The sequence below is a fragment of the Balaenoptera acutorostrata genome, chromosome 11 (genome assembly GCF_949987535.1).
Source record: "Balaenoptera acutorostrata chromosome 11, mBalAcu1.1, whole genome shotgun sequence".
Classification (NCBI taxonomy): domain Eukaryota; kingdom Metazoa; phylum Chordata; class Mammalia; order Artiodactyla; family Balaenopteridae; genus Balaenoptera; species Balaenoptera acutorostrata.
In genome coordinates this window covers 106,713,962-106,727,354 of record NC_080074.1, presented here as the reverse complement: position 1 = coordinate 106,727,354, position 13,393 = coordinate 106,713,962, and the positions used below count along the sequence as shown (strand labels likewise).

Here is a 13,393-nt window from a genome sequence, read left to right as displayed (position 1 = left end):
GGCGCGTAAATAACCCCCAAACAGCTGGCACCACACGAGCAGGGAAAAGGGGCCTCGCCAGCGCGGGAGGGAGGCTGCTTCCGAGGCCCCGGCAGCTGGAGTGCTTGGGCCGCCCCCTCCCCGGCCGCCCGCAGGACACAATGCCCCTTCCGGGGACAGTCCCTGCATCGACAGCAACAAACACAAGTCCTTACTTCCTGCCGCCTGGAAGAAGAGGAAGAGCTCTGATATTTCATCGTTCTGACCTGATCGAGAGGAAGCGTTGGGGGCTTATGCGGTGGCAGCCCCTCCTGCGGAGCTGCTGGTGCCGGTGTCTTTGGGAACGAGGGCCGGGACTGGGCCGGGTGCATCTGCAGTCTAGAGACGTAAGTAAGGAACGGTTAAGAATGAGCGAAGACAGACTCAGTGCAAAGGAAAAAACCTTTAATTGTGAAAGTCTCACGCAGACCCTGCCTTGACTACCCAGGGGATCAACACTGGACACTGACACAGGTGCCGCCAGGTGTGGCGGGTGAGAGACTCCTGACAACGGTGTTCAATGTGACTCTGAACATGAGGAAACAGTGAGAAGAATCCAGGGTCTGGGGCACTCTGACAGCAGAACTGGCCTCCGGTCTTTGAAAAACAAAGAAAGCAAAGCCAATGTTGTAAATTAAGAGACTACGCAGATACAGCAACCAAACGTAGATCCATGAACCTCGTAGATCCATGAACCTCGCATGGATCCTGAATGGGGAAAAAAATCAAAAAGAAACAGAGCTATAAGGACACTCTGCGGACAACTCAAGAAATCAAATAAGGCCTCCATCAGACTAGCTGACGTTACTTCCTTTGCCGGGGTAATGGCCTGGGGCTGTGCCCCAGGAGGACGAAGACAAAGACAAGACATGAAACATAACAGGTATTCAGAGAGGTATAAAGCAAATGCTGCGACGTCTTCTGAGGCTGGCCCTGGGAGGGGCACTCGGGTTCTTAAGGTGGATGATGCTGGTTTTACGATGAGGCTCTGAGACTTCTGACTTGAAAACTTCCTGGATGACAGATTACCTGGGTGGGTCTGTTAGAATTCTCATGGGGACAGTAATGTGACTTGCCCTAGTTCTGGATAAACCTAGTTTTTTCATTCAGTGTTAGAGGAAGAAATGAGAGGCAAGGAGTGAGCCTGGGACACCACCTGTGACCGCCCACCCCAGGTCTGAGACCCCTTCACCCAGGTGAGAGCCTCTGCCTACAGCTCCCAAACGCTGGCCATCAGGTGTCCAAAATCTAACCAAACGGTCACTTAAATGCCAATTCACTTTCACGAGGGAAAAAACCACCACAGACAAAACTGGACTCCAAAGCTAGCACCTTCCAAGTCCCCAGCACCAATGACCCACACGCTCTTCCTGCGCCCAGACCACGCACACCACCTTCATTCCCAAGGCCGTCTTTCTTTGTAAAACTACCATCTACTCTTTTTTTCCCCAGAAAACAGCACTCTGTGCAGCCTTACCCGGATGGTCTGTGCATCTCCTGGAAAGGCACCCTCACCCCACTTCCAGGGCCCATCTGCTCCATCATCACAGCCTGGAAGTGGCCCAGGCCCTCTTCTGGGTAGCGGTAGAGGGGGCACTCGGGGGACAGGCCATTGGGCTGGGCCACCACTGGGCGGTGAGGTGGGTGAGCAGCCGTGGGGGAGGAGTAAGCCCTGGGCTGGAAATGCCCGGCCGGCCGCTGCGGCTGGTAAGGAGGCCCCGCGTGCAGCATCACTCCGTGCGGGGGGAAAACAGAAGAACCGAAGCCCACCCCCGAGCTCAGCGGTGCAGGGGGCGTTCCGTAGAGATACTCGCTGGCTGACAGTGAACTCTGCCGCTTGGTAGCTGCATTGTGGTTGTCCAGATCTAAAAATTCTTTGGGACTCTCTGGCCTCTCCATAGACTCATCCTGCTTCTCCTCTGGGCCAGGATTCTGCCCATCAGCTGTCTTGGCGACCACGGCGTCCACCCGCGCGGGGGAAGTTAAGGCAGCGCTCAGCGCCTCGCAGCCCTGCAGCCCGGCCCCAGCGCTCTTATCAAGGAAGAGGGGCCTGGCAGGGGCAGGCTGAGCCGGCGGGGGCCCGCTCGGGCTTCCCGGCGCAGGGAGGTGTCTCGGCCAGTCTGAAAAGCCCTGTGGACACGAGTAATAAGGAGTCCGCGGGTAGTGATGGTAGGAAGGCTGAGGTGGCGGCTGGTAGGGGTACCTCATTCCCTGGTGAGGGCGGTACCGGGGGAAGACTCCAGAATGAGGGTCGTGGGACGGAAATGCCCGAGGGGGAAAAGGCTGAGGGTGCGGGGCTGAGGGCTTGCCCCCCATCACGGGGCCCACAGCCTGCAGGCCTGGGCCGACATGGTACCGTGCGGTGGAGCTGGGGTACTCCAGGCCAGGCGCGTACAGGGCGGAGCACGCGGGCTCGGCGGGCGGCACGGCCTCCGGTGGCGCTCTGCCCTTGCCCTCAGACCCACACGGGGAGGCTTCCACCCTCAGTCCGTTTTCAGGCAGCGCCCCCGGGTCTGCTAGGGCACACCCCTGGGCGGCTGGGCCTGCGAAGCCGCTCCCCGAGAGCCAGGCGCCCCTGCCCGCGTTCACTGGGCAGCTGTCTCCAGGCTCCGAGGACTCGTGCCTGAGCTCTGGGCCATCGGCATCCCTTCCGTGGGGCGAGCTCCGCCTGGCACAGTCGGCCTGCAGCAGGGGCGCGGGGTGAGGTAGCTGCTTGAGGAACGCCCCCTCCAAAGCACCAACACTGGCTGGTTTCTCCTCGAGCCCAGGCAAGGGATCTGCTGCAAGAAAAACGGAGACAAAGTTGCACTTCGGGAGCTGAAACCCCAGCACACGACGGGCGGTCAGACAACGTGGATGTGGGGCCCCGGTGGCGACACCCTGATTCCCCCAACCCAGACCAGGGCTAAGGCTCTGCAGCTCCCGCAAGGTCTGCCAGAGGCCTTGCAATCCCTTCCGCACTAGCAAGGGGGTGCAATCCGTGTGCCCGACTCCAAGGACATGTGTGTGAAACAGGACGGAGGGTGCGCTGGCGCTGGAATTGCAGTCCTGGTTGGGAGGCTGTGCCCTGACAGTGAGAAAGAGGGACCCAGCACGAGAACACCAGGAAGGCCGGAACCCGACCTTTGCCGTCAGGACACCCGCCGCAAGGGAGTAGGGACTAGGTTCTGTTCCCCACCACACACTCAGTCATTCGCACAAAACGGGGCTCAATCAGTATTTGCTGAATGAATGAAAATACACATCTTGTCTGGACATCTTGAAAACAGGATGCCGACAGTGTAACACTCAAAAGGCATCTTCAGCGGATTACAGAAATTTAATAAACAATCAAACTAAATTACTAGACTCAAATGCTTAATTACAAACTCAGAATTCTTTCCCTTGCTATTGTGTTTAGCCTTAAACACGTCTTCTTATTATGATCTCTGAGGTAGGGCAGAGTTGTTGCCCAGAGGCGGTCACAATACGATTCTGGTGAGAGCTTAAGGACAAGATCAAGAATTCATGACTTTTAAGATCAACTAGGATCGCAGGCTCCTGATGAACTAACGCTGGCTTTAAAGATCAAAGGTACAAGCTATACAATGATAATGAAAATGTGCACTTTTCATCATTCAGTCAACATAAAACATGGCAACACCTCACACCATACACAAAAATAAACAATAAACAAGTGGGACCTAATGAAACTTACAAACTTTTGTACAGCAAAGGAAACCATAAACAAAACGAAAAGACAACCTATGGATTGGGAGAAAATATTTGCAAATTATGCGACCAACAAGGGCTCAATTTCTAAATATACAAACAGCTCATACAACTCAACATAAAAACAAACCAATCAAAAAATGGGCACAAGACATAAAACAGACATTTCTCCAATGAAGACATACAGATGGTCAACAGGCACATGAAAAAATGTTCATCATCACTAATTATTAGAGAAATGCAAATCCAAACTACAATGAGGTGTCACCTCACACTGGTCTGAATGGCCATCATTAAAGAGGTCTACCAATAATAAATGTTGGACAGGATGTGGGGAAAAGAGAACCCTCCTACACTGTTGGTGGGAATGTAAATTGATGCAGCCACTATGGAGAACGGTATGAAGGTTCCTTAGAAAACTAAAAATAGAGTTAACATATGATCCTGCAATCCCACTCCTGAGCGTATATCTGGAGAAAACCGTAATTCGAAAAGACACATGCACCCCAATGTTCACTGCAGCACTATTTACAATAGCCAAGACATGGAAGCAACCTAAATGTCTATCGACAGATGAACGGCTAAAGAAGATGTGGTACATATACACAATGGAATACTACTCAGCCATAAAAAAAGAATGAAATAATGCCATTTACAGCAACATGGATGGACCTAGAGATTGTCACACTAAGTGAAGTCAGAGAAAGACAAAAACCGTATGATATCACTTATATGTGGAACCTAAAATACGACACAAATAACCTTATCTACGAAACAGAGTCACAGACATAGAGAACAGACGTGGCTGCCAAGCGGGAGGGGAAGTGGCGGAGGGATGGATTGGGAGTTTGGGATTAGCAGATGCAAATTATTATATATAGGACAGATGAACAACAAGGTCCTACTGTATAGCACAGAGAACTATATTCTATATCCTGTGATAAACCATCATGGGAAAGAATGTATTTATATGTATAACTGAATCACTGCTGTACAGCAGAAATTAATACAACACTGCAAATCAACTATACTCCATTAAGGTAATACAATGCAAACAAAACAAACAAAAATCCATGGCAACTAACAGACAGACTGCTCCAAGGTTTGGTCCTGGGACTTCTCCTCCAAAGCTCTGAATTCCAGACACATCTGAAATCATTACTGGAAAATTTTGCTAAAGCTGGTATTCACGGAATGGGCCTTTCCTCCAAAGAAACACTAAATGGAAGTTTGAGTTCTAGGTCCACTCCCAACTTTACATGGAATCGTCATCATATTTTGCAGAAGTCCAGGTGTCCCCCACTCTCTCACATGCAACACAGGCTAGACATCTATCCCAGAAACAAGTATTAATCACACAAAGGAGTCCTGTCACCTTTCTCCTGCAGTTTTAGGTTTACTCTCTTAAATGGCATTTTTGAGAAACCCCTTCAAGATTTGCTGGTCTCACTAACTACTCTTCATTCTCAGCAGACACAGATAGGCACCCGAGGAGAGAAGAATGGAGAGAACTGGACCTTAAGTAAAACACTGGAAATGTATTTCCCATAGGTAACTTTCAGGACAGCAATTTTTAAGTGGGGCTGGATAATGCAGGGGTTGAGGACATGAACGCTGGACTCGGTGCGTCTGGTTCAAGTCCCAGGGCCCACCCAAACACCCCTGTCCCCAGAACTAGATGAAGGCAAATAACCATCTTTGTGCCTTGGAATTTCTATCTATAAAAACGAGGATGATAATAAAAGCTCCCTCAAAGGCTTGCTCTGAGAATTCAGAGGGTCAGTATGGGTAAAAGTCTCAAAAAGAGTGCCTGGTACAGTGAGCACTGCACCTGTGCGGCGATGATCATCACAGAAATCCTTCTGGACCATGACTGGCTCAACCCAGCGTAACTGAAGACAAAGAGGCTGGAGGCCAGGCCCCATTTTGTACAACAGCCTGTGTTAAAAGGTGAGTCATCGTGAGTTGCGTGTCCCGTGAAGAGCCTCAGCGCACGTCCTGAGCTGAAACGTCGGCTCAGCCATTTCACGAGGAACTCTGGTCTGAAGCGCCGGGGGCAAGGCCGCTGCATGGGGCCCGCTGTGAGCAAGTGAAACAGACTAATAAGCACAAAGGGAAAAAAGGTGGATGGGCTAGGCGTGAAGTGAGATTGCCAGATTTATGTCCTTTCCAGATGAAATGTGGATCCTCTCTAGCAACAGGAGGTGTAAAGAGAGAGGACCTTCAAGATGGCAGAGGAGTAAGACATGGAGCTCACCTTCCTCTCCACAAATATATCAAAAAATACATCTACATGTGGAACAACTTGGGCAGAATAACTACTGAATGCTGGCAGAAGACGTAAGACTTCCCAAAAGCCGTGTGGCTGACAGGGTCTTGGTGCTCCAGCCAGCTGTCGGGCCTGAGCCTCTGAGGTGGGAGAGCCAGGTTCAGGACACTGGACCACCAGACCTCCCGACCCCAAGTAGTATCCACCGGCGAGAGCTCTCCCAGAGATCTCCATCTCAACGCTAAGACCCAGCTCCACTCAACGACCGGCAAGCTCCAGTGCTGGACACCCTACGCCAAACAACTAGCAAGAGAGGAACACAACCCCACCCATTAGCAAAGAGGCTGCCTAAAATCATAATAAGGTCACAGACACCCAAAAACACACCACCGAACGCAGTCCTGCCCACCAGAAAACAAGATCCACCCTCAACCACCAGAACACAAGCACCAGTCCCCTCCACCAGGAAGCCTACACAACCCACTGAACCAACCTTACCCACTGGGAGAAGACACCAAAAACAACGGGAACTACGAACCTTCAGCCTGCAAAAAGGAGACCCCCAAACACAAGTAAGTTAAGCAAAATGAGAAGACAGAGAAATACGCAGCAGATGAAGTAGCAAGGTAAAAACCCACTAGACCAAACAAATGAAGAGGAAATAGGCAGTCTACCTGAAAAAGAATTCAGAGTAATGATAGTAAAGATGATCCCAAATCTTGGAACTAGAATGGAGAAAATACAAGAAACGTTTAACAAGGACCTAGAAGAACTAAAGAGCAAACAATCATGAACAACACAATAAATGAAATTAAAAATCCTCTAGAAGGAATCAATAGCAGAATAATTGAGGCAGAAGAATGGATACGTGACCTGGAAGATAAAATAGTGGAAATAACTACCAAAGAGCAGAATAAAGAAAAAAGAATGAAAAGAATTGAGGACAGTCTCAGAGACCTCTGGGACAACATTAAACGCACCAACATTCGAATTATAGGGGTCCCAGAAGAAGAGAAAAAGAAAGGGACGGAGAAAATATTTGAAGAGATTATAGTTGAAAACTTCCATAATATGGGAAAGGAAATAGTCAATCAAGTCCAGGAAGCGCAGAGAGTCCCATAAGGGATAAATCTATGGAGAAACACACCAAGACACATATTAATCAAACTATCAAAAATTAAATACAAAGAAAAAAATACTGAAAGCAGTAAGGGAAAAGCAACAAATAACATACAAGGGAATCCCCATAAGGTTAACAGCTGATCTTTCAGCAGAAACTCTGCGAGCCAGAAGGGAGCGGAAGGACACATTTAAAGGGATGAAAGGGAAAAACCTACAACCAAGATTACTATACCCAGCAAGGATCTCATTCAGATTCGATGGAGAAATTAAAACCTTTACAGACAAGTAAAAGCTAAGAGAATTCAGCACCACCAAACCAGCTTTACAACAAATGCTAAAGGAACTTCTCTAGGCAGGAAACACAAGAGAAGGAAAAGACCTACAACAACAAACCCAAAACAATTAAGAAAATGGTAATAGGAACATACATATTAATAATTACCTTAAATGTAAATGGATTAAATGCCCCAACCAAAAGACACAGACCGGCTGAATGGATACAAAAACAAGACCCGTGTATAAGCTGTCTACAAGAGATCCACTTCAGACCTAGGGACACATACAGACTGAAAGTGAGGGGATGGAAAAAGATATTCCATGCAAATGGAAATCAAAAGAAAGCTGGAGTAGCAATTCTCACATCAGACAAAATACTCTTTAAAATGAAGACTATTAAAAGAGACAAAGGGGGCTTCCCTGGTGGCGCAGTGGTTGGGAGTCTGCCTGCCAATGCAGGGGACACGGGTTCGAGCCCTGGTCTGGGAGGATCCCACATGCTGCGGAGCAACTGGGCCCATGAGCCACGGCTGCTGAGCCTGAGCGTCTGGAGCCTCTGCTCCGCAACGGGAGAGGCCGCGATAGTGAGAGGCCCGCGCACCGCGATAAGGAGTGGCCCCCGCTCGCCGCAACTGGAGAAAGCCCTCGCGCAGAGGCGAGGACCCAACACAGCCAAAAATAAAAATAATAAATAAATAATAAATTAAAAAAAAAAAAGAGACAAAGAAGGACACTACATAATAATCAAGGGATCAATCCAAGAAGATATAACAATTGTAAATTTTATGCACCCAACATAGGAGCACCTCAATACATAAGGCAAATGCTAACAGCCATAAAAGGGGAAACTGACAGTAACACAATCATAGTAGGGGACTTTAACACCCCACTATCACCAAATAACGAACACAAGCTTTATATGACACATTAAACAAGATGGACTTAATTGCTATTTATAGGACACTCCATCCAAAAACAACAGAATACACTTTCTTCTCAAGTGCTCATGGAACATTCTCCAGGATAGATCATATCTTGGGTCACAAATCAAGCCTCAGTAAGTTTAAGAAAATTGAAATCATATCAAGCATCTTTTCCAACCACAATGCTATGAGACTACATATCAATTACAGGAAAAAAACTGTAAAATAATACAAACACAAACACACGGAGGCTAAACAATATGCTACTAAATAACCAAGAAATCAATGAAGAAATCAAAGAAGAAATCAAAAAATACCCAGAAACAAATGACAATGAAAACACGACGACCCAAAACCTATGGGATGCAGCAAAAGCAGTTCTAAGAGGGAAGTTTATAGCTATACAAGCCTACCTCAAGAAACAAGAAAAATCTCAAATAAACAACCTAACCTTACACCTAAAGCAATTAGACAGAAAAGAACAAAAAAATCCCCAAAGTTAGCAGAAGAAAAGAAATCATAAAAATAAGATCAGAAATAAATGAAAAAGAAATGAAGGAAACGATAGCAAAGATCAATACAAATAAAAGCTGGTTCTTTAAAAAAAAAAAAAAAGCTGGTTCTTTGAGAAGATAAACAAAATTGATAAACCATTAGCCAGACTCATCAAGATAAAAAGGGAGAAGACTCAAATCAGTAGAATTAGAAATGAAAAAGGAGAAGTAACAACTGACACTGCAGAAATACAAAGGATCATGAGAGATTACTGCAAGCACCTGTATGCCAATAAAATGGACAACCTGGAAGAATGGACAAATTCTTAGAAAAGCACAACCTTCCGAGACTGAACCAGGAAGAAATAGAAAATATAAACAGACGAATCACAAGCACTGAAATTGAAACTGTGATTAAAAATCTTCCATCAAAGAAAAGCCCAGGACCAGATGGCTTCACAGGTGAATTCTATCAAACATTCAGAGAAGAGCTAACACCAATCCTTATCAAACTCTTCCTAAATATAGCAGACGGAGGAACACTCCCAAACTCATTTTACAAGGCCACCATCACACTGATACCAAAACCAGACAAAGATGTCACAAAAAAAGAAAACTACAGGCCAGAATCACTAATGAACATAGATGCAAAAGTCCTCAACAAAATACTAGCAAACAGAATCCAACAGCACATTAAAAGGATCATACACCATGATCAAGTGGGGTTTATCCCAGGAATGCAAGGATTCTTCAATATATGCAAATCAATCAGTGGGATACACCATATTTACAAATTGAAGGATAAAAACGATATGATCAGAAAAGATGTAGAAAAAGCTTTTGACAAAATTCAACACCCATTTATGATAAAAACTCTCCAGAAAGTAGGCATAGAGGGAACCTACCTCAACATAATAAAGGCCATATATGACAAACCCACAGCCATCATAGTTCTCAATGGTGAAAAACTGAAACCATTTCCTCTAAGATCAGGAACAAGACAAGGTTGTCCACTCTCACCACTATTATTCAACATAGTTTTGGAAGTTTTAGCCACAACAATCAGAGAAGAAAAAGAAATAAAAGGAACCCAAATTGGAAAAGAAGTAAAACTGTCACTGTCTGCAGATGACACGGTACTATACATAGAGAATCCTACAGATGTTACCAGAAAACTACTAGAGCTAATCAGTGAATTTGGTAAAGTAGCAGGATACAAAATTAATGCACAGAAATCTCTTGCATTCCTATACACTAATGATGAAAAATCTGACAGAGAAATTAAGGAAACACTTTCATTTATCACTGCAACAAAAAGAATAAAATACCTAGGAATAAACCTACCTAAGGAGACAAAAGACCTTATGAAAGAAATTATGGATGATACAAACAGATAGAGAGATATACCATGTTCTTGGATTGGAAGAAATCAACATTGTGAAAATGACTATACTACCCAAAGCAATCTACAGATTCAATGCAATCCCTAGCAAACTACCAATGGCATTTTTCACACAACTAGAACAAAAAATTTCACAATTTGTATGGAAGCACAGAAGAGCCCGAACAGCCAAAGCAATCTTGTGAAAGAAAAACGGAGCTGGAGGAATCAGGCTTCCTGACTTCAGACTATACTACAAAGCTACAGTAATCAAGACAGTATGGTACTGGCACAAAAACAGAAATATAGGTTAATGGAAAAGGACAGAAAGCCCAGAGATAAACCCACACACATATGGTCACCTTATCTTTGATAAAGGAGGCAAGAATATACAATGCAGAAAAGACAGCCTCTTCAATAAGTGGTGCTGGGAAAACTGGACAGCTACATTTGAAAGAATGAAATTAGACTACTCCCTAACACGGCACACAGAATAAACTCAAAATGGATTAAAGGCCTAAATGTAAGGCCAGACACTATAAAACTCTTAGAGGAAAACATAGGCAGAACACTCTATGACATAAATCAGAGCAAGATCCTTTTTGACCCACCTCCTAGAGAAATGGAAATAAAAACAAAAATAAACAAATGGGACCTAATGAAACCTCAAAGCTTTTGCACAGCAAAGGAAACCATAAACAAGACGAAAAGATAACCCTCAGAATAGGAGAAACTATTTACAAATGAAGCAACGGACAAAGGATTAATCTCCAAAATATACAAGCAGCTCATGCAGCTCACTATCAAAAAAACAAACAACCCAACCCAAAAATGGGCAGAAAACCTAAATAGACATTTCTCCAAAGAAGATATACAGATTGCCAACAAACACATGAAAGGTGCTCAACATCACTAATCACTTGAGAAATACACATCAAAACTACAAGGAGGTATCACCTCACACTGGTCAGAATGGCCAGCATCAAAAAAATCTACAAACAATAAATGCTGGAGAAGGTGTGGAGAAAAGGGAACCCTCCTGTACTGTTGGCGGGAATGTAAAGTGATACAGCCACTATGGAGAAGAGTATGGAGGTTCCTTAAAAAACTAAAAATAGAACTACCATAAGACCCAGCAATCCCACTACTGGGCATATACCCTGAGAAAACCATAATTCAAAAAGAGTCATGTACCACAATGTTCATTGCAGCACTATTTACAATAGCCAGGACATGGAAGCAACCTAAGTGTCCATTGACAGATGAATGGATAAAGAAGATGTGTCACATATATACAATGGAATATTACTCAGCCATAAAAAGAAACGAAATTGAGTTATTTGTAGTAAGGTGGATGGACCTAGAGTCTGTCATACACAGTGAAGTAAGTCAGAAAGAGAAAAACAAATACTGTGTGCTAACACACATATATGGAATCTTTAAAAAAAAAAAAAAAGGTTCTGAAGAACCTAGGGGCAGGACAGGAACAAAGACGCAGACGTAGAGAATGGACTTGAGGACACGGGGAGGGGGAAGGGTAAGCTGGGACGAAGTGAGAGAGTGGCATGGACTTATGTATACTACCAAATGTAAAATAGCTAGCTAGTGGGAAGCAGCTGCACAGCACAGGGAGATCAGCTCGGTGCTTTGTGTCCACCTAGAGGGGTGGGATAGGGAGGGTGGGAGGGAGACGCAAGAGGGAGGGGATATGGGGACATATGTATATGTATAGCTGATTCACTTTGTTATACAGCAGAAACTAACACACCACTGTAAAGCAATTATACTCCAATAAAGATGTTTAAAAAAAAAAAAAAAAAAGGTGAGTCCTTAATTAACAGCATAGAGAGCCAAAGGGCAGATGAAGGTGAGGCTGGGAATTACCTCGTCCGTTCTCAGGCTCCAGTGTTTCCCTGCTGTCCTGTGTCCGCCCAGGGTCCCCCGAGGCAGGCTTGGGGGCCGCCACGCCCACTGGGGGGAAAGGGCCAGTCACGGGAGGCGGCACGGGCTGGCGGGGGCGGTAAGGCACGCCTGGCGGGCACCCCCGCGAGGAGAGCTGCTGCATGGCGAGCATCTCTGGGCTGTCCAGCATGGAGTCCCCGCCCTGCATTCCCCGCAGGGCCTGGGCCGGTGCTCCAAAGAGAGAACCTTGCGTTGGTGCTGGAGGGGGCTGGAACCGATGTCCGCCAGGTTTACAGGGTGGTCGCATGTACCCCGAAGAAGGAACTCCGTGAGGTAGGAAGCCTGATTGTTCTGGCCACTGGTTTGGGGGGAGGGGTGTTCTCATCACTCGGGAGTCTATCATGTGACCCAGAGTGCGAGGCTGGTGAGAGGGTCCTGGCCCCATGGGGGGCTTCTCATCTGGCCCCAAGGGTCCTGGATTTGTAGCACCGTGATTCCCATTCCAGACTGTAGAGTGTACACGACTCAGGTACTTGTAGGATCGGTACATGTGGCTGGGAGGGATTTCTGAACTCTCGGGAAAGGCTGGGGGTCGGGCCGGAGCCCCACCGTGCCTGGGAGGGATAAAGCCTGGCTGGAAATGAGCTGGCGGATACATAGTCCCCTCCTGGCTGGGGCCGCTCATCTGCCCGAGCAGCGAGGGTCCAGGGCGCGATCCCATGTCACCAAGGGGCACTAGCCCCCCGCACCCCGGCTTCTCGTCAGGGGGGCCTCGGTGGTGGTTAATTCCAGCTGGAGGCTGGCAACAAGAAAAGAGAAGATGTGCTTACCACGGGGTAATGGGAAGTTACAAGTCCAATTTAACCTGGGGAGAGACTGTATTTCTGAAACACACCTTATCACCTATGCATGCTGAGCAGTTTGCTTACCTGCACTGCTAAAGGCTGGGGCTGCTGTCCAGGCCCGCCGGGGTGCGGCTCTGGGGCTCCAGAGGAGACACGGATGGTGGCAGGATCCGACCCTCGGAGAGGACAAAACGTTCCCTGTCCTGCTGGCCTCTGGAGGGCACGGAGCAAAGGCAAGAAGAAGAAGAGAAGAGGCACACCCTTCACATCCGGAACACGAACGTGCTGCTGGAGGACAAGGCCGCCACCTGCTCCAAGCGCACACTCGCCACAGGAGGGCCCAGAGCAGGGGCTTCCCGTCCTTGTCTCTCCCCAGAGCTGCCTCCACCAGTGTTCTCCCCAGCTGCTCCCCTCGTGAAGGGTTCACTTACATACTGCACGTACCTCTGTGC

General features: G+C 47.0%; 1 protein-coding gene across 2 annotated transcripts in view; it reads right to left on the bottom strand.

Annotated features, from left to right (window-relative positions):
* Nucleotides 1-13,393, bottom strand: part of LOC103015020 (chromatin remodeling regulator CECR2) — a 154,824-nt gene that overhangs the window by 3,949 nt on the left and 137,482 nt on the right. The window contains exons 14-17 of one of the 2 annotated variants that reach the window (XM_057557241.1): nucleotides 13,026-13,154; nucleotides 12,079-12,895; nucleotides 1,496-2,798; nucleotides 246-357 (exon numbers count right to left, since the gene is read on the bottom strand). In XM_057557241.1, coding sequence (XP_057413224.1) covers nucleotides 246-357; nucleotides 1,496-2,798; nucleotides 12,079-12,895; nucleotides 13,026-13,154 — 2,361 coding nt within the window. Of the gene's footprint in view, nucleotides 1-245; nucleotides 358-385; nucleotides 616-1,495; nucleotides 2,799-12,078; nucleotides 12,896-13,025; nucleotides 13,155-13,393 lie in introns of those variants that run through there. The other variant, XM_057557240.1, reaches the window with a different exon arrangement.